The sequence below is a fragment of the Haliotis cracherodii genome, unplaced genomic scaffold (genome assembly GCF_022045235.1).
Source record: "Haliotis cracherodii isolate W230 unplaced genomic scaffold, xgHalCrac1.p SCAF_1, whole genome shotgun sequence".
NCBI lineage: Eukaryota > Metazoa > Mollusca > Gastropoda > Lepetellida > Haliotidae > Haliotis > Haliotis cracherodii.
This window is the reverse complement of record NW_027266264.1, coordinates 15,056,836-15,082,687: the sequence shown is the minus strand read 5'-3', so window position 1 is coordinate 15,082,687 and position 25,852 is coordinate 15,056,836. Positions and strand designations below refer to the sequence as shown.

General features: G+C 39.3%; 2 protein-coding genes across 2 annotated transcripts; one reads left to right on the top strand and one right to left on the bottom strand.

Annotated features, from left to right (window-relative positions):
• Window positions 1-3,043: 3,043 nt before the first annotated feature.
• Window positions 3,044-6,665, top strand: LOC139460591 (uncharacterized). The gene is made up of 3 exons (XM_071242062.1): window positions 3,044-3,067; window positions 5,137-5,186; window positions 5,905-6,665. The coding sequence occupies exons 2-3, from the start codon at window positions 5,144-5,146 to the stop codon at window positions 6,663-6,665; spliced, it is 804 nt and encodes a 267-aa protein (XP_071098163.1). The 5' UTR covers window positions 3,044-3,067; window positions 5,137-5,143.
• A 16,960-nt stretch (window positions 6,666-23,625) lies between these two features.
• Window positions 23,626-25,410, bottom strand: LOC139460573 (sporozoite surface protein 2-like). Its single transcript, XM_071242045.1, has one exon. It carries the CDS (start codon window positions 25,408-25,410, stop codon window positions 23,626-23,628), a length of 1,785 nt encoding a protein of 594 aa, XP_071098146.1.
• Window positions 25,411-25,852: the final 442 nt, after the last annotated feature.

Here is a 25,852-nt window from a genome sequence, read left to right as displayed (position 1 = left end):
CTCTGAAAGAAGGCTAATTGCCATGAGCACAAAGGTTGGTTTCGTGGTCAGGTAAAAAAGTTGAACATTGCGCCGTGTCAAGGGAAATGCCAGAACGCCGAGACTTGACACTTGAGAACATATCTGTCTTCTCTTTAATGTAACAACTGTTATACAGTCTAGATAGTTTTAAGCGTTTGCTGCGAAATGGCACATTGACACATTGTGTTTGTCATAACTCCGCCAATCACGAATATGTTAATCCGGTTTCATGTGAACATGCTTATGGCATTAAAATGTAGGTAGTTTGTGGCATGTTAATAGTTTAACATTGAAGGATTCTCGTGGACATTTAGTCTGGCGACATAGCTGTGGTTGTAAGTTGTATCTTGATCATGTTATTGTTTACAGTTTTGTCATCTTGTTTTATGTCATGGAAGTGCCCACGTGACCAATAGCCAATGAGACACTAGCCACTAGACACATGAATTATCGCTTGAGTTGTTGCCTAAACACGACCGTTGTGCATGAATACGAGTGCATATTTTGAAATAGAAAAAACGTCTTCATGAGGAAAAACATGCATCATAGCCGTGTGCGTTCGTGCGCGCGTGGCTAAAAAGCAACTTGCCACGTTGTAGGGTGATCCTGGTACTGACATTTAGGGTGTCTGATAGATGTTACTATAGTGATTTTTTTTATTACTGTAGAATATAATAAAAAAAGAAGGTACATTTTACTACGTGTTTACCTTGCTGGGATTTTTCGAATTTACGATAATTTAGACAGATATTTTTTGCATATTCTCTTTAATATATCATATGAAATACATAATATTATATTTAATCCGATATTAAATTGTCCCTGTCTAGGTGACAAATGGGGGCTACAGTATTACTTCAAGAATGCATATTTAATCTTAGGTGCTACAAATGGAATCTTAAATATTTGTTATATGATTCCGTTGGTTGGGGCTATAGATTAGCTGGAATATATTGCATATTTACAATCAGATTGGCCTCAAAACATTGTTTAGTGGAGATGATGGATGTTGTTAAAATAAGGTTGTCTGTTAGGGGAAAATAATTGCACGTCTTGAAGTGCTTAAAAGAAAAACATATACCCCCTCCCCCACCACCACACACACACCACATCCCACCGCCATGCCCAATCTCATGATATTAAACGGTCTGACTGGCATCGTTATCCAAAGACCTGCAAATGAGAGCTCACGGTTGTTAATTGCTATGACAAACATGATTCTCAATACACACGATTTTGTAAATAGATGTAGATGTCATTTAATGTTAAGATAGAATATATATGCAACATCGCGAAAGACCAGAAAAATACCCTGTTACATACACAGTCTGTGACGATTACAATGTCTAAGCATCAGCTGAACATTTAACAGCTTCGTTATAATGGAAAATGCCATTGCTGATTGAAATGCATCCACCTTTGCAGTAGAAGATAAATATAATTCCTTGTTTGTCTGTCGACAATATACAGAACTACGAAACATTTATCATTCCAAGTTATTTATTAACATATCCAACGAAATATGAGTAACTGCTTGAAATAAAGAAGGTACAATTTACACACAGCTCTGAGTTATAATAAGACGTCAACAACAGTTATATTCGTTATTATACTTGACTTGGTAAAGAATCTACTGTCATTTTTGGCCTTTGGTTAATTAAATGAGAAATAAACAACCTAAAATATAGATCTGGATTTGATTAAAGACCATTACGTATACACGTGGATGCTGAAAACCAAAACAGCTGCAACCTAAACGCCGATAAACGCCTCTTCACCATCACACTGTTGACATCAACCAATGACTGCGATGGCTGGATCTTGTTGTGCAGCTGTGTCCAACACAAAGTGTCATGATTTGATTTCCTTTACGATAGAGACATGCCCCAGCTGTCTATCTCTACGTATGATCAAAATGTAAACACATTTTATATAAGCTATCAGTTAGTCAGGTCGAGACATAATAGTGTTCAAAACGACATTTAACCAAACTCACTCACTCAAGTGTTGCCAAGCCAGGTTCTTTTAATGTAGATTAAAAAGTAATCGTGGTTAACGTTGCATTTCCAACATATTTGTGTAACAAACGAGGGGTGACTGACAACGAAGGATGCAAAGTTTGCATTTAAGCGTCAACCAAATACACAACCATGCAACATATATCTGTAGGCATCAAAACCACTACATGTTGGTATTCCTTTGTTAATGAAATGAATACAATTGGCAACCTGGGTCTCTTAAATATCTCCATCTGCAAGGAGGGACCGGTCATTAATCCAAAAGAACTTTATGTATTTTTTTAAAATGTCCTTTTTCATGAACCTTGCCAGATATGTGTAATCTTTTTGTATGACCTTCCCCAAGAGACTGTCATATTTTGGGTGACCCGTACGTCAGAATTCTATCTACCCGCAACTTGAAGAAAGCTGTATAGCAAGCATTAAGGAAATCATTTCAGCTGTTGAGGATGTCACCAGGAGGATCAGGGCACTCCAGGAACGTTGGACCTCGAAAGTGTGGACCTCGTAAGGGATTATGTTGACAAATAATTAGCATCCAACTCCATAATGGAGTCAATCATGGTTTGGCTCGGAATGTTTCAGCCACCGCTCGTATGTTGATAACGTTATTGATCACAACCTCATCATGTCAGGCATGTCATTGTAGACTGTACAACAGATAATTTATATGGAAGGGTTCAATCACCCGACAGAGTGGACAGAGCGTGGAATAGATGTTACTTCAGTAAAACATGGAGGAAAATAGGCATAATTTTATTCCGGGTTGTTTCAAATAAACGATAATTTAGAAAGTATCTTGACCCTAAGACCTTGATTCGTGTTGAACTTAATCACATCTGTTTAATGATGTGATTACCGTTGAAAAACGCACAGCTGTTTCAATTATATGTTCATTTTCCACCACGTGTTGCATAGTCAATTTATGAACAGGATGTAACACGTTCTTAATCGCAACTTTGACGTCATTTGAGTGCTTGTGCTTCCATACGTGTTCATTGTTAGTACTGCAAGCAGGAGTCGTGAAGGTAAGTTCGCTTAAAACCTTGTGAGTCCAATTATCCGCAATGCGTGCATATATGTATTCCATGCCATCTCACACCTACCGTAACCACTTGTACCATTGTGGATAATGTTGGGAATTACTAAATATTACCATGACTTTATGAAGTGTTAAAGCATGCGTGCGTTACAATGGAGAATTAAGTGAATATAAAGGCGTAAAGCAAGGTTGTGTTGTTTTCTTTTTTTTTTGAAAGATGCAGATATGGAAAACATCATGGTGTTCAGTCATATCCTGATATCCTAGAAATATTAAAGCTTTTCTTTGCAGACGATGTTATACTTGTGGTAAATACTATAGATGGTCTCCAGAATCAGTTAAGCATTTTTGAAAGATACACTGAAGAATTGAGGTTGAATGTTAATCCGGATAAGGGTAATACTGTTGTATTTAGAAGCGGTGGTCGTGTATCTAAAATTGAAAAATGGTCATATAATGGCTTTTCTGTTACCTTTTCATATGAGTATAGTTACCTTGGAGTTACTTTTAGTCATACATTAAATGTGCAAAAATGATTTTAGATTTAGTTGTAAAATGCAGCAAAGCACTACTAGGATTATTGTCAATTATTGATTATTATTTCAATTAGAGCCGGTGTCCTGGTATAAAGCCTCCCCCGTACAAATTCTTCCCCCGGAGATTTTATCCCGGAGAATCTGTTCTGAAATAAAATCTCCCCCGGGCGGATATATTTCGCGCCCCCCTCAGTATAAAGTCTCCCCTCTGATTATTCGGTTTGTTGCAATGTCTTTAAGTACTATATTCTTTAAACAGTTATCTTTAATGTAAGGAGGGTTACTTTAAAAATAGATTATGAAATATGTTCATAAGGAATTGATATTTCAACATATTTTATTTGGTAAGTGTACATTCCATCCTAAAATAATTATTAGACATAATCATACCAAATAAATTTGAATAAAGTGACTTAATGTAACAAATACATGTACGGTTACTGTCGTAACTGAATTTCAGAAATCATATTAATCCTCGCAAACATTCGGTTTTAACACTAACTACGTAAAAACTGTCAACATATCCACGCGCGCCTCCAGCTCAGGCTGTCCGTTGTACTCTGGGTCTAAAATATATTCCTTAATACAGGCTACGTTTTGAAAATGGTACCAGTGTAGGTGAGGTGAGGTGAGGTGAGGTGAGGTGAGGTGAAATTGGGTTTAACGTCGCGTCCAAGATTATTGCACTTATATAGCGACGTGCATGAACGCGTGTGTGTGTGTGTGGCTGCTTGTACTAGTCCGGACTGATGCCGATTTATAGTGCTAGCTCACTGAGATACCATGCCGCAGTTTAACATGAATACCCCACTCAGACACAGTATACTGACTCCGAGCCGACCAGTCCTTGCTTTAAACATACAACATCATAACTATCTAATTCAGCACTGATTAAATCTACTTTAAATCCATTTTGCAAGTCCGCGAGTTGATGATGAGTGTCATATTCTTTTGTATGTAAAGAATAAACTGTTTTATGGAAAATGTATATTGAAAAATATGTTTGTGTTCACAATAATGAATTATTACTTGATAATTACTTATAACCTCTCAGTTGCACTCTGTACACACCAATTTAGCGTTCTAAAGAAATGCATTGGAATTAAGGAAACAAGCAATGAGTATTTTAATACACTAATATGTGTATTCAAATTGCATTATCATTATGCATGCGTGAACATGCTTATCACTGACCTTTTAACTACATGTATATTGGCCGGACATCTTTTATGCTTATACAAATCTTGATCTTGAATGACTAAATGAATATTGTTGAACTCGGTACTCAGCAATATTCCAGCTATATCACATCAGCCTGTACATAGTTGAGGCAGGACCAGGCAAACCAGTGTCAGTGTCTAATCACACAATAGTGACGCCACCGAGCAGGACCATTTGATCCATTTTAGTCGATTCTTACGACCATTTTTGGAATCCCGATTAACATACGTTGATATAAGATCCAACAAATATATTGTATATCAATTTCAACTGTTGATTTAAATTGTTTCGATTTCAGATACACCATGTGGTACGCGTGGTCTCTGCTGTTGTTATGTCTTTCTACAGGTAAGTGAGTTAGTGTGGTTTTACGCTGCTTTTAACAATATTTCAGCAATTTCACAACGGGGGACATTAGAAGTTCAACAGGTGAGGTTGTATTTTATTTTACGATTTTACTAGTTTGATACTCTATGATGGTAGAGGACTGACATTTTACCTTGGGGTTGGGACAGTTGTTTCAGTATATGCTGGAAAAGGATATTTTTGCCTCAGATAATTTTGTACTGTAAAAAGTATTCACTCGATGTTTAAAATATAATATCGTTTGACTTTTCCTATCAGACGATATCAGAATGTTATTTTGTATGTTTCAAGGAACGACTTAAATATTCTGGTCTTGATAGTTAATTCTTTCTGAGCATTTTGAAAATTCTTTGGAGGTAATAATTCTGTACTCACTGCTTCAAGATATAAAGTTATTTACTCTCAAAATAGCCAACCAATGGTTTGGGGAACCGCGACATATAGTTTTTGCAAGACATCCAGCATGGCCAGTAGAAACTGTTGTGTTAAGGGTTAAGGGAAAACACATTTTCATAGTAAATATTCATAAATACAGTTGGCTTAATGTACTGTCCGTGAAAATTGTCATTACATTGAACGTTTCCTTAAGACTTGTTTGTATGGGTTATTGGTCATGATGGAAAAAGACCAAAACGAAATAGTTCACACATGAACGATAGTTGCTTGTGCATATGAAATGGTTTCACGTTTCTCGTTTTAGTTACCAGTACAACTTTGTGGAAGCAAAAACGTTTCCAAACATCTAGTTTCTTGGATGACTGGAAGTTGGACGGTGACCATGACTTTGGGGATGAGTCGATGGCCCTCGTTGACGATCCCGATGGCAGTTCCTCGAATAAAGTCTTGAGAATCTTCTACAAGAAAGGTTCCTATTCCGGATCCGGTGATTACAGGGGAGCTCAGTTTTACTCCCGACCCATCTCTCCTCGAACCTGTCTTACCTTGGACTACAAGATCTACTTCGCGGAAAATTTCGATTTCGTAAAGGGCGGTAAGCTGCCTGGTCTTTGGGGAGGGAACCAGGAGTGTTCTGGAGGAAGAAACGCAGACGAATGTTTCTCCACTCGATACATGTGGCGCTCGAGGGGTGATGGTGTCGTGTACGCCTATATTCCTGACAATCAGAAGAGCGATTTCTGCGACAGAAACGAAGTCCATTGTAATTATGATTATGGACATGACATTGGTAGAACATGGGTGTTTAAGACAGGGCAATGGCAGAGAATCAGGCAGACAGTCAAGCTGAACTCGGTTGGTTCAAAAAATGGGGCTTTGACGGTCAGGTTTAACAGAAATAAGGTATTGCAGGTTAAGGATTTGGTTTTCCGGAACTCTAATAACATTGAGATTGAAGGAATCTTCTTCTCCACCTTCTTCGCCGGAGGAAGTTCAAGTTGGGCGACGCCAAAGGACACCTACACTTACTTCAAGGACTTCAAGTTGTCCGACCGAGGTTGCTGAGGCTGCTTTGAAATAAATCCTTGGATAAAACAATGTCTTTGTTGTGTATGCTATTGTAGGTGAAATGAAATGGGGTTTAACGCTGCGTCCAAGATTGTTGCACTTGTATAGCGACGTGCATGCACGTGTGTGTGTGTCTGTATGGCTGCTTGTACTAGTCCGGACTGATGCCGATTTGTAGTGCCAGCACACTGAGATACCATGCCGCAGTTTAACACGAATACCCTACTTAGACACAGTATACTGACTCCTAACGGCCAGTCCTTGTTTTAGCCCCTTAATGCCGAACGTCAGACAGGGTATCAACAAGTACCATCTTTTGACGTCTTCTGGAGTGACGCGACGCCGGGATCGAACACCGGACCTTCCGCTCTCCGGGCGGACTCTCTACTACTACACGACAGTCTAGAGGCGGTCCACATTTATGATAATATTGTTATGAGGCAGTAGAGATTATTGTAAATTTAATTGTAGCAATTGTCAGTGTCAGCAAATGACTAAAGTGCCAGTAAAATGCCGAGCGCTGTCGACGGCACTGAGTGGAATTTAGTGTAATTGCCCTTGTTTATGTAGCGGCCATAAAATATCAGAGTCCCGTGATGGGATTCGAGCCACGGACCTTCTGATCCGAGGTCGGACGCCTTGTCCACATGACCAAAGAGGTTAACCCCGTCAGCAAGCTGAGAAGGTAAGGATGTCATCTGTAGGATGACTCCACGCCCTGCTACATTTACGTAAACATGGATCGTTGCGACAGTTCCCAGAAAGGTGGCTATACCTATGTGTAAATACACAACCGTCTCTACTGCCACATAAGATTATTATCGCAATACAGATAAAGCGGCGTCAAAAATGCAGAACGTTGAACAGCACATGCGTCAGCGTAATTTCCCACCCAGCGTCGATAAGCACACTGGCGGCCATCACTGGTGTCAGGAATTTTCAGTCAACACACTATTGGGTAAAAATCATGACAGAGCGGTTCTGACTACATATCATTAATCATGCATAATTCTGAAATCCAGGGGAATTCTATTTTGATTTAATTTTTATGGCGCACAGAAGAGCCACATATGTCCGTGCAAACGATTGAAATATATTCTTTTCGGAGCCCAATGCATACGGAGGAGCTATGACGAGCAACTCAGAGAACGCGCATCAGCAGGAAAGAACACACCGCACAAAGACAAATTATACAATATTAATAGAGTACGCAGAAGTGTTTTGGCGAAATAAAGTAAAAGACTTTTGGTGTGTAGTGTATAAAGAGTTCTGTTTTCAAAAGGTTTCAACAAAATAATGTTTTGCCAAATTCTAAAAATGTGACCAGCCATGAAATAAGAGACCTTATATTCTACGTACATTCTACTTGTAATGTAGGTCATGTGATAATCGCGGATGAAGATGGAGAGGTGGGCAAACGTAGTGGTCAAAGCGTTCATTCAAGAGGATGAGAGGCAGGAAAGGTATCTTGTGTTGGCGCAAATATATTCTACACTCACTCTCTTAGGTAAATACATATCATCAATCGTAACTTTGTGTATGCATTCGTAGTTGCTCACTCTCATGCTATAAATGATAACATAAATATAAAACTTAAATAAATGACAATATGTGTTTGATAGGGTGACGGTCGGGTAGCCTAGTGGTCAAAACATTAGCTCGTCATGCCAAAGACCCAGGTTCGATTCCCCAAATGGGTACAAAGTGTGAAGCTCATTTATGGTGTTCCCCCCCCCCCCCCCCCCCCCCCCGCCGTGATAATACTGGAATATTGCTAAAAGCGACGTAAAACAATACCCACTCACTCACTGTTGAATTGGCATATCTTTAGAAGTTGATAGATGACAAATTAGACAAAACGTAAGTTTAACAAATTCTTGTTGTCAAGCTATAGTAGTATTTTAAAGAAGCTCTTATCCATCAATTGTGTCTATTTTGTTGGACAATATTTAGAAACATTTTAACAGCAGGTCTTAACAAAGGCTAAAATATTTTCATATTTTCGCCGGAACGCACAGCAAAAACAAGCCCTCTTTATGTGATTGTTCAGAGTGAGAGAGTATGGTTTTACTCGCTAACTCGTGTCAAGAAAAGAATATAAACGAACAGTACCATAACCACAATCCCCTAAACTAATTTTTACACAGTAGACAGTTCACAAGTTCACAAACAAAGAAAATTGGAAAGTACAAGTCTTAAAATTGTGTTGCAGATTTTGACGTTTTTTACTGAGTAAAACAGAGAGGGTTGAAAGTAAGATGAGGTGAAATGGGATTTAAAGTGGTGTTCAAGATAATTTCACTTACTAAGCACGTCAGAGTGTGTTTTATAAAACGAGCATTCAGGCCAGATCAGCAGTTCAGAATGTTCTTGAAGGTATAAAAAATATAGTGGACATAATGAATACCTCGTACACTACAGCAGATACTTGTCAAACGTGATGGATTGGGAGAAAACATGAGAACAGTTCAAGGCGGCGTTTAACCAAACTCACTCACTCACTCACTCGTGAGAACAAAGCTATACTAATGATTTATCTCTGTCCCTATCGTTGGAAACAAATGAAAATGAAACTTATGTGAAACATTTAACATGGTAATTTAACACGGGTACTCCACTCAGGCTCAGTATACTGTCGACCTTCCGTTCTCTGGACAGACGCTCCATCCACCTCACTGACCACATTGGATTGAAACTCACCGTTCAAGGATAATCATACATGACTATTTGTAAGTTGTGACGGTTGCATAACTTTCACATACTCATGTCAATCCTGCAGTGATATTTTTTAGAAACCCCAAACCTAAATTAACTGAGAATTCCAGGCATACCGTAAACTGGAAACTCGCTGAAAGTTTCTTATCCCGGAAACCATGTATAAACGTGTTACCAAATGTCCATTTCGTTTCCGGAGAATTGGAAAGCATTTACTTTCCGTGACCGTGATGAAACAAGCGAAAGACCGGGTATGTCTGACTTGAACACATCCTTTAGTTAGTGAACCCCATTGGGATTCCTGATTCCCCAGTAACCTGTGCTTGTCGTAAGGGGCGACTTAACAGACTGGGTGGTCGGGCTCGATGACTTGATTTAATGCGTGTAATCGTACTACGACAGCTGTTGGCGGTGATCACACTTTCACTCACTGAATGCTGTGGTCCAGACTCGTATTTATTCATAAAGCTGAAGGTTGTTGATTGCAGAACAAATATACATTAACTATAGTTAGTGAACGTGTATTTACGCTCCTTGTATACAGAGGACGAGAAATCGCTTTTAGAATTATATTCCTATATAAAACTGAGCTGCCACTATAAGTAAATACAGTGATCAGGTCACTGCACTTTTTAAAGTGAAAAGGTTTGTTACGGCGTATACAACAAAATAGGCTTTACTCAACCACTGGATTCTAACAAGGGGTGAGTGAGTGAGTCAGCATGGTTTTACGCCGCTTTTAGCAATATTCCAGCAATAACACGGCGGGGGACACCAGAAATGGGCTTCACACATTGTATCCATGTCGGAAATCGAACCCGGGTCTTCGGTGTGACGAGCGAACCTTTAAACCACTGCGCTACCCAAACCCAACCATAAGCGAAATAACTTCGAAAAGCCGTTTACCAGTCAGCACAAAAGAAGGGTACTACATGGAACTGTATTTTAAGCAGCAGTATTTCGTGGCGGATTTTGATACGTCAGAAAATATAATACTATAGCAGTCAATTGAGCTACTTTTATTTCATGATGTAATTATCCAAACTGGCGCACAGTGGTTGCTGGTGACACCTAAAAGTTGTATTTGTATCCTGAAGTATATATATATATTTGATTTGTTTTTGCCAAGTAAAACAATGTGGCGTCACCAGCATTCGTCTTCAACAATTCATGACAGTTCGCTGTCAGTGCGAAGGAAATAAAGCAAAAAGCAACACCTTTTACACAACATCCGTTGAAATTGTAGCTAATTTTTTTAATTCTTGTATCAGTCTATAACCATCGTTTAGAATGGTAGTCTGTTGAAGGTTCATGGAGGTAATATTCTTCGTCTTCTACGTTGATGGACAAGGCGACCGCTCTCCTTGAACAGTTTATGTATCACGATGTATCCGTTGAAGCTCTCTGACAATCACGTGTTACGCAGTTCAAGGAAATCGTCTCGTTTACAAATAAATCCTCTTTCCACAGAAGAAGAAGGTATATACATGTGTAGTTACATGAACAAAACTAATGTGTAAAGGTACGTACTTTAATTTCTTAGTTTATGATTCCCCGAGCAGTTCTTTCTTCGAATATGGGGTGCTTAGATGGCCAAGTGGTGAAAGCGTTCTCCCGTCGCACCACAGACCCCGGTCAGAAACCCCACGTGTTAAGTGCTTTGTAAAGCCCTTTGTTAGCGTCCACCACCTTTTAAACTGCGGAGCAAAAGAAAGTTTACACCCATGAATGATGGTGGCAAAAAAAAGAAAAGAAAGAATTCTTATTCGATGGTGGTGTATTTCATACAGGTAGCATTGCTGTGTTTTAAACCTATAGTTTGCAGTGTTCCGCCGACTGTTTTCAACCTATTAACGTTTGTACTTTTGTGGTCAAATCCAATTGTCAAATGTGTACTTTCTTTAGCCCTTCAGTTTATAAGGAATAGTGCGGCGTTAAACAACAAACATAGTCTTCCCCTCGACAAGTGGGAGTCGATGCCCCCACCCATGACTACAATATGTGGAGTACATTGCTGTTGACTTGGATTAAATATTGCATAAAGCACGAAGAAACTATCAACTCACCATATTGCCTTGAATTTTAAGAACTTAATGACACACATAAAAAATATATTTAAGACTACCATCTCACGAAGAGGCAGTATTTCCCGATGATTTTATATCCTATTAGACAAATTATCCTGGTGCTACATTCATCATGCTTATATGTTATGAAATTGACATAAGTTTCAACCATGTTACTTTGAATACATTATGTACAGACTTTGGAGAGGAGGCCTGTCAACAACCGCCTGGGGATTCCTGGTCCGAACGCCAAGTATACAAATGACCTATGTGACCAATGATTGGCATAAAAACCGACAAATCTGAGTTAGGAGATAATCCTCAATTGATTGTGAGGAAAGATGGCTATGCAGTTGTCTGTGTCCTTAGTCGCAGACCCAAGGAATGTCCTTAATCATGATTTTTCTCGCATTCCCGATCTACCCCCTCAACGTTTCAAATCAGAATGAAATAAAAATGATGAAAATACCTCAGAGTACATCAATAAAGGAATAGAAATTATAAGCTGAGTGTGCTTCTTTATCGTAAATACGGTAAATTTGGAAGAACAACGGTGAACATAATGCATTTCTTTTTATTCATTTATGTCAAAGACACTCACTAAATATAAGCGACAAAACCATTTCCATAATCATGAGAAATATCTGCTGCAACAGAACCATTCCAACTATATATATCATAGGCTTATATTTATAAACCACTATCAAACAGTGATGATACCGGGTGTCCAAAAGGTGAGTGTATCCATGTTTTTCAATATCTATTTTTTAAAATCTTTAGATGACCATGGACAGTGGGCTCTAAAGAAAATATTACCGAAATAAATAAAGAAATAAAAAGATTCATCAGTGGTTTCTATAATTCATTTCTATATTGATTTAAAGTAGCACGACATTCATTCTATGCACGTTACTTATAACCATAGTGCAACATATGGTAACGGTGAATACGATTAGTATAAAAATTATAGAGATAAACTGGTATAATAACAAAATCATCTTTTATGTCCGTACAACGGTGCCACGGGTGGTCAGTCTTCGTTGTGCAAACTGTGGGCGTACCTGGATCCGATGATAAAGGGTCCGAATCCTAGATTTGCACAAACTGTGATCCATGGTATATTTTATCCAACCGTGCCCATGGGTTCCCACGTTAAACTGAAATACTAAAACACTCTATCATTGCCGCAATATTACATTTCATTACTGTACTCTCGCACATAATCATATAAATCAATTCATCTAGCAAATACATCTAGAAAATCCACAATACTAATCCGGTTCATGTAGGAGTCTGTTTGAGATAGCGACATTTCCAAAGTCCTAGTAAGTTCAAGCATATCTAGGTCTATTTTCGATCGCTACATGATGCATGATTGATGACTAAATTGTACTCATTGTCAGATAACCTGAGGACAATAGTTACAAAACAGGCTTTTTGCTAGAAAATAATCCACCATCTCTTTATGTTTAAAATGATGATTGAGTACTTTATAAATCCGTTCATTGCATACTCCTTGTTCATGCATGTAAAGACATACAAGGCAACAGGGTCGGTCGGGTAGCCTGGTGGTTAAAGCGTTCGTTCGTCACGCCGAAGACCCGAACTCGATTCCCGAGATGGGTACAATGTGTGAAGCTTATTTCTGGTGTTCCTCGCCGTGATATTGCTGGAGTATTGCTAAAAGCGTCGTTGAACCATACTCACTCACTACAAGGCAACATCTGTTCAAGTAACACGGTAACGCGACTAGTAAATAGTTTCTGATAAATTGTTATGGTCATTGAATCGATGACATCATGTGTTTCGCCACATGGACATTCGCATTCCCCGAACATTGAGGGGTAAGTTAATGTGTAACGTCACATTGGCATTATCCCAGTCATATAGCGACGAGAATAGGTTGATATATATATATATATATATATACAGTTTTATATATATCGGAGACAGTATATATATATATATATATATATATATATATGATATATATATATATACATATATACATACATACATACATACATACATACATACATACATACATACATACATATATATATATATATATAAAACTGTCCCCCAACATTGTCGACATTCAGTAATGTATTCATATACATCAGTTTGTGTTATTTCTATATAGTTGTTTATATCTGCTTAATGTGAAATGTTGCGGTAAAAAATAAGATTAAAATACAAATACTAGTTTTGTCTATTTGGTGTGAAGAAAGAATAGTAACTTCACAATTAATATTATCAATACGGATAAATCTTGATATGTTCAAAGTTACAGAAACAATGCTTGCATTCAGTGTTTGAAATAAAAAAATAAATATTTGGCAGACAGCTACCAGGACCCACCAATAAACTCTTCTGGCCCTCATAAAAAACCCCGGCAAATTACTGTGACAAATAAGTTGACACGTAAATTTACTGCAGGCCATAAGGACCCATACAAATTTGAAACTACGGGCCCGACAAGATATCTACCTGCCACGGGCCTTCGGACACGCGCTTATTACGAACACTGCTTACATTCGATTTCAAGAGACTGATGACCCCGCGTTAACAAAGGTATGACCCAACTCATCTTAGGTTAAATTAGTTGTAAGTACATTGTCTGAATTATTTCCTACTTCGGTTGGCAACAGTTGCCCGTCTATACTGAATCCACAGGGTGTGGTACACTGATTAGGAGCCCTCAAAGTGACGTCATCATTAAAGTTAATTTGTTTCATTTATTGATTTGGTTATGAATACAAGCATTTTTTGTACGATTTGCGTCAGGTACATATATCTTTCAATTGTTGATACTATACTTAAAGTAACTTGGCTTTTGTATTCAAATAACACGTTTATCTCCGATCATCACTTGACTTGGCTAAGTTGTCTTTTTCACTCGTGTCTGTACAGGCAGGATCTCGCGGATACATATGTTAGTTGATAGGATGAGTCAAATATTCGCTTGATCAATCCACTTGAAGTAAGGCACAGTGAAGATCTTCATAATTTTTTTCCAGTAATGCTCAGCATGAGGGCCGATCATTCGATATTTGAACAATAGAACTGACCAACTTACACGTAGGTTATTATGACGTGATAGTGCTATAACGCCAAGGGTGACTCTCGCGGTCAGCTGGTCATCTCCACACTGCACTAGAAATAAAATAAAGCAGTTTAACACGGAACGTTCTACAAGAGACACCAACATTGCCATTTCTCATGTCCATGGAGTAAATTTGCCTACTTCGTTTAAATTGTTATATTGTTTTCATTGTTTGCGAAGGAGCCCAAACGTGATGTCATATGAAATCATTTTTGCAAATAGTTGACGTTGACGTCATCCATTGTACATGACGGCACATACCATTTTATGTGATGTCGCCTTAACGATAGATTGACTTGGAAGATGTCTTGGGACTCGGAAGTTACTCCTGGGCCTAGTTCCGCAAAGCGATCGTGACGCCACGTCTATCGTAAAAATTGGGAGTTAGGATCATCCTAGCGCTACAATCGCTTTGTGGAACGGCTATTCTGTAAATACTTACACCAACAACATGTTGTGATAGCTATATCTAATGTCAACATAAGATGTAATATTTAACATGCTCACCAAGGTAAAGCTGCTGTGGGCTGACTTGTATGAGGATGCCCTGTTTGGGGTCTTATATGTCCCAGTCGTGGATTGTACAGGTCTGAAATTGAGTTTCGGTTGTTTGGGGATACGGACATACTTTGTATATCACGAACGTATCCTGGCAGAGGAGGCATCGACTCTTCTCTGTGTGGATAAGCACGATCTGATATTGGCTTTAGGGTGTTTTTGGACTTAGTCTTGCGTTGAATACTACGGAGGTATGCTGGTTGAGAAGGTCTTGACTGTCTTCTGCGTGGATTAGCACGATTTGGAATTGGTTGTCGGATGTTATTGGACTCGGTTTTGCGTTGAATACCACGAACGTATCCTGGCAGAGAAGGCATCGACTGCCCTCTGTGTTGATTAGCACGATTTGAAATTGAATTTCGATTGTGTTTAGATTCGGTCTTGTGTTGAATACCACGAAGGTTTGGTGGCTGAGAAGGTCTTGACTGTCTTCTTCGGGGATTGATAAGATCTGAAATTGAGTTTCGGATGTTTTGGGATTTGGTCTTGCGTTGAATACCTCGAAGGTATGGTGGCTGAGAAGGTCTTGACTGTCTTCTGCGGGGATTGATAAGATCTGAAATTGAGTTTCGGATGTTTTGGGATTTGGTCTTGCGTTGAATACCTCGAAGGTATGGTGGCTGAGAAGGTCTTGACTGTCTTCTGCGGGGATTGATAAGATCTGAAATTGAGTTTCGGATGTTTTGGGATTTGGTCTTGCGTTGAATACCTCGAAGGTTTGGTGGCTGAGAATGTATTGACTGTCTTCTGCGGGGATTGATAAGATCTGAAATTCGGTTTAGAATATTTTTTGGCACTGCCTTCTTTTGAGCTCTAGATCGGGCTTGGTTTCTAAAACTAAAACGATTCCCTGGATTTGTGATACTATTTACGATGCCATTGGACACAGGACGCGATGGGTTGACCAATCTGGAAACAAATTTCCCATTGGTAACAAAGGGTCTCTTCTGGACTCTCGGTATTTCTGTTCCTCTTATAAATCCAGTTTGACGGTGCACATTTCGGGGTTTCTGGTTGGCTCTGTTTACATATTGAACCCATTGAGTTTGTCTTTGTAAGGTGTTGCTTCTCATCAGTCCCCTGTTGTCCTCAATGCTTAACCATTCCTGAGGTGGAAGGGGAGCGCAAAATGTGCAGTTTATTTGTTGATCAGTTGCATGAAACATGGTCATGGGGCATGGCAACAACGTCATCAGAAAGAGCCACATAAAGAGGAGAGGACCCATTGTGAAATGTTTGTCCTAAAACGGAAAAAAAGGCTTTTGGTAAAGGACTGGTTCAGCTTGATAAAAGTTCTGAAATCGATAAATTGATTTCAGTGATAGGTTATTTACGAAAGCGACTTTAAACTCTCAACTCACTGAACAATTAAGTTACAACGTGGCAGAAACATGATCTGACAATAATCTTCTGTTATCAGCTTTTGTTCATCGTGTCTAAATCCTCTGATAATGTGGTATTATAAATTTCAATGTATTCAATTCATTTATGACACACTTTTCAAGAATGAAATTCGATGATACAATAATATCGATACCCAAAGTACAGTCCGTTGTTGTTAACTTTACGTTGTTGTTGACTGACAAGATGCCATTTTTAAGGTGGTTTGTTTCAATGTACAAACGGCAGGACCAGGCGACGCACGTGGGGGACATATCAAAACAATGTAGGGGTGATAACAGCAGAGTCGACTGTATGATTTCAAGAAATACCTTGAAATTGAACATGATTTAATTGTTACAAAATACAAGCTATGGCGACTTTTGCATACATTTGGATGTAGATACCAAAAGATAAAATGTTTACATAGGGCTGTGTTATGTGAACGATCTGACATCCTTCGTCTCCGAAATCACTATCTTCGAACCATCAAGCAGAAACGTCAAGAATGACATGAGCCCGTTTTCCTAGATGAGACGTAGGTCAGTGCCTCTCACACAGCCAGCAGTCGGTTGGTACCCAGTGAGGACTGTAATTAGTCTGGGGGAGAGTTACCAATGGCAAAAGGTAAAAAACTTATCGTTCTCCATGCTGGCTGTGCTAGTCAGGCTTTTCTCCCAGGTTGTGACCTCGTCTTTCGAGACAAGGCCAAGGACAACAGGGACTACCACACAGAAATGAACGGCAAGGTGTTTCTGGAGTGGGTGAAAAATAAATTGGTTCCTGATTTTCCTGCCAAGTCCCTTTGTATCATGGACAATGAACCGTATCACAGTATGCAGGATCCAGACAGCAATGCCCCAATGTCTAATAGCCTTAAAGGAGATTTGGTGACGTGGCTGCAACGGATTAATATGACCTTTCCTTCCAAGGCTACAAAACAACAACTCTATGAATTCATCAAATCTGAGCCCGTATATATGGTTGACAATCACATCAAAGGTCAAGGTCACGCCGTCTTACGACTTCCCCATTTCCACTGCGATCTGAACCCAATAAAGTTGTGGGTATTGCTAAAGGTGACGTTGGACGATTGAACACAACGTTTAAATTGCGGGGTGTTGAAAAGCTAATAAATGAATCCTTTGGCCGGGTAACATGGCAGACATGGCAACGTTGCGTTGGGAACTGTAGAAAACGTCCTCCCGCGAAAACGGCCGCTGGTCAATTAGAGAGAACGGCCGCCGCGTAAGAGAAAACGTCCTTTGTACTTTGAGAAAACGTCCGATATATTTAGAGAAAACATTCTCTTGTCCCGCTAACTTTATTTCTTGTATATTTTTGCTGGAATATGATGAAGTAACATTAAGTGATTGATATGACACTTAATGATTTGTCCACTGGGCTTTGATGTTGTTTTAATGTTGTTTTAATGTTGTTTTAATGTTGTTTCAATGTTGTTTTGAGAGACTAAATAAAACAGGATCATTATAGACAAGACTCACTACAAAAAGGTTTCCAATCAATGTATAAATACTTGTTGTTTTATGAAAGGAGATGATCAAGATGAGATCTCAATTAATGAAGGATTAAAATATTTCTAAATAAAGATCAAGGCAATTTAATTGAAGCCTGAAGTTTTCTCTAACGCGGCGGTCGTTCTCTCAAATTGACCAGCGGACGTTTTCTCTATAACCCGTTGTTTTACCAAAGTCGTGGTCAATATACTGGTCACGTGATGGACTTCAGCAAGCAACAGTCCCACCTATAGTTGTGACAATTAGCAGTGACACAAGCAATTCCGACAAGGACCGTGACATGAGCGAGTCAGATCGCGATGAAAATTATCAAGAACCGATCCCTTTAATGCTGTCACTCCCTGTACCGTTGTTTAGCACGTGTGTGTTTGTGCTGTTCCTCCCACTAATGTGTCCCCCTCCGTTCAACTTGTACACATAACAACATGATAGTTTCTGAAACAATAAGAATAACAAGAAGCAGATATTGTTGGGTACAGGGTATTCATTGCCATGTACGTAGACATTTAATAGACTATTCCCGATTTTTAATTAGTTTGAAATTCATCGTTCTCATTTTGAGCCAAACGGACTGTAAGTGCCCTTGTTTTAATTATATACTACTTATTTTTTGCGCTTTATAACAAGAGAAAAAAGTCCTTGAATCCAAACATAGGGATTGTGACAAAGCGAAATTTGACAAGTTTTCATCTTGGAGATATCTAAAATTGAAGTTGATTAAAAAAATAATCCAATAATTTTAATGGTATAATATCGTTGTTAGTTTTAGTATTACTTTACAAAAATACATATGAATAATTTCTGATCAAACGACAGCTATGAATGTTCCTGTCCACATATGCAGATTTCCTGATTCTACTTATCATTTACTTACATAACAGAAGGTCCAGTGCCCAAATGTTATTGCCCACTTTTACGTATCTATGCGTAGGGATTGCTTTTCATTTGCTACTCGATTTCAACCAAGTCTGCCTGCGATGTCATGTGAATGCGGTACGTTTCAAAACTTTACCCAGAATACATAGTGAAGTGAATAGTCAGGAGTTTCGGAGGCTGGGCTGGAAGCCTTCTTTTTACACCAATGGGATCCACTTTGACATCGTTGGCAAAAGCGTGTTGATCTCGGAGGGGATTATGTTGAAATATAGATGAAAATGGATGAATTCGGCTGGGCTGAAAAGTGAAACAGAAGGCTTTCTGTTTGCTGCTCAGGACCGGTCACTTCCCGCTCGAAACTGTCAGTGTGTGATTTTACATCAGAATGTAAATATGAAATGTAGATTAAGCAATGAATTGAATGAGACTGCCTAACACATTGTCAGTGGATGCCCAGCTTTGGCACAAACACATTATCTTAAGCGTGGAGTGGCTCGATCCTTTTCTTACCGTCTTCGCTATGCTTGTGGTTTTGACACAGAGGTCCATCCATGGTACGACCAAGAATATGTGGAGGGCGTCATGGAAAATGAAAAATATAACTTTCTTTGGAATAGGCCGTATGCAGCCTCAGATCATACAGGCCAACAAACCTGATCTTGTCCTTTTTTATCAATCCAATGAAATCATTTATATCATTGAATTGTCTGTCCTTTTGACATTGATTGTTATTGACAAGATTCAGGATAAACATGGCAAATATGCGGACCTCACTTTCGAAATGTCACGCTTGATCCCAAGTACCAAGTTGTCCGACTCCCCATTGTTCTCGGTTCCTTAGGTTTGGTACGAGCTGATGACTGACATTGGGAGGATACCCGATTTTAGTTCCAGGAATTCAGCCCTTCTGACAACCTGGGTAATGTTTGTGTGTCTTCACACATTCTCCGGAAAGTTATGAGTGGGTTCGACAAGGCAGCACTTCCTGTGAGAAGTTCAATTCGCTGTCTGGGCTGCGAGTAGAGGGGACAAGGGCCCTGAGCTGATGATGAGCCTAACCAGCCTGACTGTGCCAGGATCACCCAAACCCTCGTTGCTGCATTTGATATTTTAATCTGTATACAGTATATAAATACATAATTTATCTAGCGCTTGACTTTCACCTTAAAAAGCTGCACAGCGGCGCTGTGAGGAGTCTATTGCAAATATGCTTCTCCGAAGAGGTTAATCTCTAAAGAAGAACGGAAGGTGTCAGAGCTATTTGAAGATATGATGAAGAGAGCTAGTGAGTTCAAAAGAGTAGGAGAATCACCTGAGAAAGGTTTCTCCAGTACTGTTCTAAATAACAACGTAAAGAATACTTAATAAAGTACACTCAGCAGTAAACCTTACCTTACGTCAGTCTTCCCTTTGGAAAAATGTGTGTGTGTGACAGTTGTTATGTGCTAACATGATTCATGATGATTAAATACGTTGAATTTATCATAAACTTGCGTTATTGTGTGAGCACTTTGTAGCCCAAGGCATGATTGAAAAGGTAATGTCACATCAGGAAACGACATAGTAAGCAAAAACTTTTCACTATATGGCAATAAACGATTGCCTACTTTAAGACAAAGTGTTCAATATATCTGTCATTTCTACATTACAATAGATACATACAGTAAATAGGGTCCTGGTATTTGACCCTCAAGGCATGATACTACATCAAAAGTAGGGGAATTATTTTTTGCTTTTGGCCAAATGTATCCTGCTTCTTTCCTAATTTGCTTGTACTTTGATACTGATGCGTTGTATTATGAGATGCATTCACGCCTTACCTCACAATGAGAAAACAGAAATAAACACTAAACCTGTTCAGTTATATACAAACCATTTCATTGAGACCCTAAAATAGTTTTTTCACACTAAAACAGTTTTTTCAAACTTGAATTCGCCGTAAAGATCCGGGGAAGAATAGGTCTTCAGCAAACCATGCTTGCTTTAAAAGGCGACCGCCGTCATATAGCTGGAAAATTGCTGAGTGCGGCGTAAAACAACAAACCAACCAACCAAATCATAGATAACATCTAAGTTAAATTTGGGGATAGGACCTTTCAGATAAGAATAAGGATATATTGGTGTCGTCAATGGTCATATAGCTCATTCCCATGCACTGATTTACCAACGTGAACTAGAAGTACAAGAGAAAAATGAGACCGCCCCCTCTATTTCTTATGAAGATCTGTGCATAGAGTGACAACAAACTATCTACATGTTTGTGTGACAAGAGGGATGACCCTGGCTTCCCAAGAGTCAACTTTCCCTTGCTGTAATATACCAGCAGCTACAGCCTTTGGTATCTGCATTTCACAACTTTTTAAGGTAAACTCGAGCATGTTCTTTTTACTAGAATTTCAAGAGGGTGGTACCACTCTTGCTCAAAAGATGTTTGATTAGGGTTTCAAAGTCTCAGTAATATAATAAAAAAGCTATTAACAAGTGTTATGGTAGACACGTGGAGGACGTTTTCAATTTGATGCATCAGTGACTAAAATGATGTCCGATGAATACGACGCTATGTCCCCGTGTTTTATTCAGATGTACAATTGACCTATCTTTTAGTGTGTGTGTGACGAGTGCTACTGTTAGGGCAGCTCACCTTTTCGTAAACACATGGTTTAATAACTTTTTGATATTGATTCATGATCATAAACAACGGGGAAATAATCGGAATCGTTCAATGAATTCTGATTGTTTGTTTGTTGTTTAACGCATCACTCAGCAATATTCCAGCTATATGACGGCAGTCTGTAAATAATCGAGTATGAACCAGATAATCCAGTGATTGACATCATGAGCATCGATCAACAAAAAGTCCGACTTGTAGTCTAGAGTCAGGTACTTTGTGTACCCCTCTGACAAGAGTAACTCGTCACGGCTTCCTTGTTGAAAATGGAAAAGATTCTATCATATAAAATCCCTTTTCAATTGTTTATATATTTTAAGTTGATAATATAAATGAAAGGTGCATGTTCCATGTATCAGTACTCTGTTACTGCGTTCTAAATGAACAGAACTTAGAACCCGAACAGATTCAAATTAACTGCATAATTATTCCTATCCCCTTCATATTTGATATATAAAAATAAGATATAGATATCAATTGTATTTTGCTCTGTTATCTGCTACAATACCGAACTGTTAAGTGTCATGTCCGTCAGGGCAATTAATACTTTCAATTTATACTCAACAACCAAACGATTAATTTCAACAAACCAAACAAGTACTACATTCGTGATTTCTGTAAATAACCATTCACTATCACGATGTGATTGAACCCTTGATAACGAGCCATAATACATCAACCGTTGGTATAGAATCAGTCAGTGGTGTGGCCAACGGCATTCGGATAATCATCATAAATAAAAGTAAAACGATCCCAAGCGAGACGCCGCAAGCTGATGATCGACAACGAAGTTTGACAGAGAATCAAAGATTATTCTGAAAATCAGGGCAATCAGTCTGCTCAATCAACCGAATGGACGGGGCCCGCGTGGACATTGTTAGGACCCGGAAATAGGCTTTAAATAAAAGCGACAGAAGACCTTCTACGATCAAAAGATTAAACAAAGTCCATTGTAGGATTCCGTCTGTATCATACAAATTTGTTCATGAATCACTATCGAAACGTGCTGATACCAGTAAGCTTATCTGCCCTACCAGTGGCACCCGTCCAAACACACGCAAAGGCAAGTCAATTGTTCGTCTGAAAAACAAGAAACGGGAACATATGGTACAAGCCAAAATAAGAAATTGTGTAAGCCATAATTTATGTCACCGATGCGTTGAACTATTGTCTCCACTGATCGTAAGCCGGTGGGTGAAGTACCTGGTCTCGTTGATGGATGTCATTGCTCATTTGATGTGAACAGGTTGTGTTAGTCTACTTGCAGTGTGAGGTTTAAGATGAAGATGGTGGGACTGGTCCACTGGAACTTGTAACATTGCTGTTGCTCTATGTGGTATGATATGACAGATTTTGAGTCTTGTTTATCTTATGAAATGTATGACCTGACACAGACAGCAGAAGCCTACAGACCCGAGAAGAAAACAATGGACATCTAAAATCGACCCTTTCATCATTCAATTTGATACCAGTGTAGCTTCTCAATGCCACTCAAAGATAGTGTTTGTAGAAAAAATAAACAAATAATACAAATATAATGTATTAAGAAAAACAATTTTTATTTCAGTGAAAATTAGATTTGTGTTACAAATAGGGATATGCCAATACACTACACATTTATTACACGTATTTATTACTGCCCAGATTGACGATAATACACAATACACTATTGAACAATGAACGGTGGTGGGATTATGCAAAGGTTCTTCCGCTTGTTTCACATCAATGTAATCTGCAGAGAAAGAAATAAAATTTAAGAACAGTGAATAAGGAACAAGACATTTCATATTCTGGCTTGGATTTTGTTTGTTTGTTTGTTTGTTTCTTTGTTTGAGACAGTATATTTGTTTAGTCAGCGCACCGAGGCATACCAAGGGTCAAACAATTTCTTTCTGACCCAAAACACATTATTTTTTAAACATCCAGTACGTCCAGTTCCTGGGATTGGTTATGTAAAGATACCCTTTTATGGGTCGAATTATTCTTGTTTTCAAGTTTTGATCTGATATATTTTTAAGATGGTGAGACAACTGAAACTTACAGTGTTTGACTATACAGGGCCGCTCTGGATTCCTTGTGGAGCGTTAGAGTGTGTAGTTGGTATTTGATTGGTCCAAGATTGTGGTGTTTGGTTATGTGTATGTCTATTAAGTGCAGTTAACCAGTCACCGGGGATTTGTGGATTGTTCGAGTTCGTAGGTGCTGACGGGTTTTGTACTTGGCTCGGATATGTTATAGTCAAGTCTGGCACAGGTGAAAGGCGATCTTGTGTGTTAAATGTAGTCATATTTGATCCAGGTTCAGATGCGTTTTGCGCAAGAGCTTGGTTGATTGAGTTCATAGATGAAGACGTGTCAGACATGTTTGATGGCTGGTGTGGTCCTGCCAGGGTTGCTAGTGGCCCAGGGTCAGATGTGTTAATAGGTTTTAGTGGTTCTAAATTGGTCACAGGGAGCGTAGGGTACAAATAATTGAGCTGTTGCTTGCGTTTTGCTGGATTTTGTGCTTCATATGTGATAGTCAACCAGGGGTCAGATGGGTCTAGCCGTTGAAGTTGATTTAATGGGGGTATGGACATGATTGAATCAGATGGACTTTGGGGTAGACTTGGGTCCGCTATGGACATGCCAGACAAACTATCAAAAGGGTTTTGTGGTTGAAGCTGATTTGTAGTCAACATCTGTCTGGAATCAGAAATGATTTGCGACTGACCTTCTTTTGAAGAACTAGGCTGCAGACGCCCTGATGCCTCTTGTAGTTGACTTGGGGATGCCTTAGTTAGATGTAATAATGGGTCAGAATGGAATTGAGGTTGTAACGGCTCAATTTGATTTAACGTGGTCTGATGTATCAAACTGTCCACGGTAGTCATACTTTGCTTATAGTCAGATAAACCTGGCAACGGAATTTTGTTTTCTTGCATTATAGGTTTCCCCTTGAGAGATGGGCTTGGCGGATGACTAAGGTCTATAGCGTTGTGTGACAATAATGGATCAGATGAGATATGATCCTGACTTATTGGTGGCACAGAATCTGATTTGGTTTGTGCGTACACTGGGTCGAATGGTGTCATTTGCACATTACCGTCAAGTGTAGTTTTTGGTTGAACAGTTCCTGTTTGGCCATTTGTAGTTTGGGATTGCAATTGGCCTTCTTTGACCGTCGTCAAGCCTTGGTAAGGCGGGTTTGCTGGCTGAAACTGACTTTCTGTGGGGGAGGGCATTACACGGTCAAGTGGGGCCTGCGGTTTACTAGGATTTGGTGTGTTCATTGTCGGCCTGGGGTCAGATGTTAGTCTTGTATGACCTTTGTCGTTTGGGTTAATTGGTTGCACTTGACCAAGTTGGGTCTGTGTTTGCAACGAATTGATTAATACAGTGTCAGGTTGAAATGGGTTAGTTAAAGAAGTATGTACAGGGTTAGAAGGGGTAATTGCTGTTGCATTGACTACTGTCAATGTTGGATCAGATGGGATTTTCGGTTTAAATGGATCAGCTGTGGTTAGGGGAAAACTAGGTTCAGGTGGGATTAGCTGTTTGGTAGGATTTGTTAGCTTGGTCTGAATATTTTGTACTGAGTTCATTGGTTGCAGCAGGACATATGGATGTTGCAGTTGAAACTGATCCATCTTGATCGGTTGGGGGAATAGGCTGAGTTGTTGGGTCATATCTAGTCGTCCAGTGCGTGGATTAAGGCTCGTCAGAAGCGTTTGTTTCGGAAACTCGATTCCAGTGACAGTTGATAGAGGTAGATTTGTTGCAGGATTCCAGGGCCACATACTGGTTTGAGGTAACGATCCACTGAAGGTTAGTGCCGGAGCCACAGGCTGGAACATGTTTGGGGTTGTATTTGGTTCAGTAAATGGTTGAAACAAGCCAGTCCCGGTTGGTTGAGTAGCTAGTTGCAATGCGCCAGGTACTGCTGGTTGGTAGATGGTTGGGTGAAAGGAACCAAATACAGATGGAAAAAAATCTGGTTGAAAAGAACCGGACGCAGGTTGTTTGAAGGCCGCTGGTTGAATCGAACCAGGTACTGATGGTTGAAAGAATGTTGGATGAAACGAAACGGTTACAGGTGGTGGGAAGACAGGTGGTTTATACGGACCTGTTACAGGAGGCTGAAATAGTCTTGGTTGAAATGAACCACTTGCAGCTGGATGAAAGAAAGACGGTATGGTGGCAGTATGTTGAGAGGCAAATAACTGAGAGAAACTCATTGTGGTAGGTACTGCAGTCATTGGTTGAATGGCGCCAGTAGAATATGTTGGTAAAGGAGAC

What these genes read in the sequence shown, in the direction of transcription:
- LOC139460591 (XM_071242062.1), top strand. Translation starts at nt 5,144, where the DNA reads ATGTGGTACGCGTGGTCTCTGCTGTTGTTATGTCTTTCTACAG. An exon ending in GTTGTTATGTCTTTCTACAG is followed by an intron (nt 5,187 to 5,904) that starts GTAAGTGAGTTA and finishes TTCTCGTTTTAG; the next exon opens with TTACCAGTACAACTTTGTGG.
- LOC139460573 (XM_071242045.1), bottom strand. Translation starts at nt 25,410, where the DNA reads ATGTTCCAGCCTGTGGCTCCGGCACTAACCTTCAGTGGATCGTTACCT.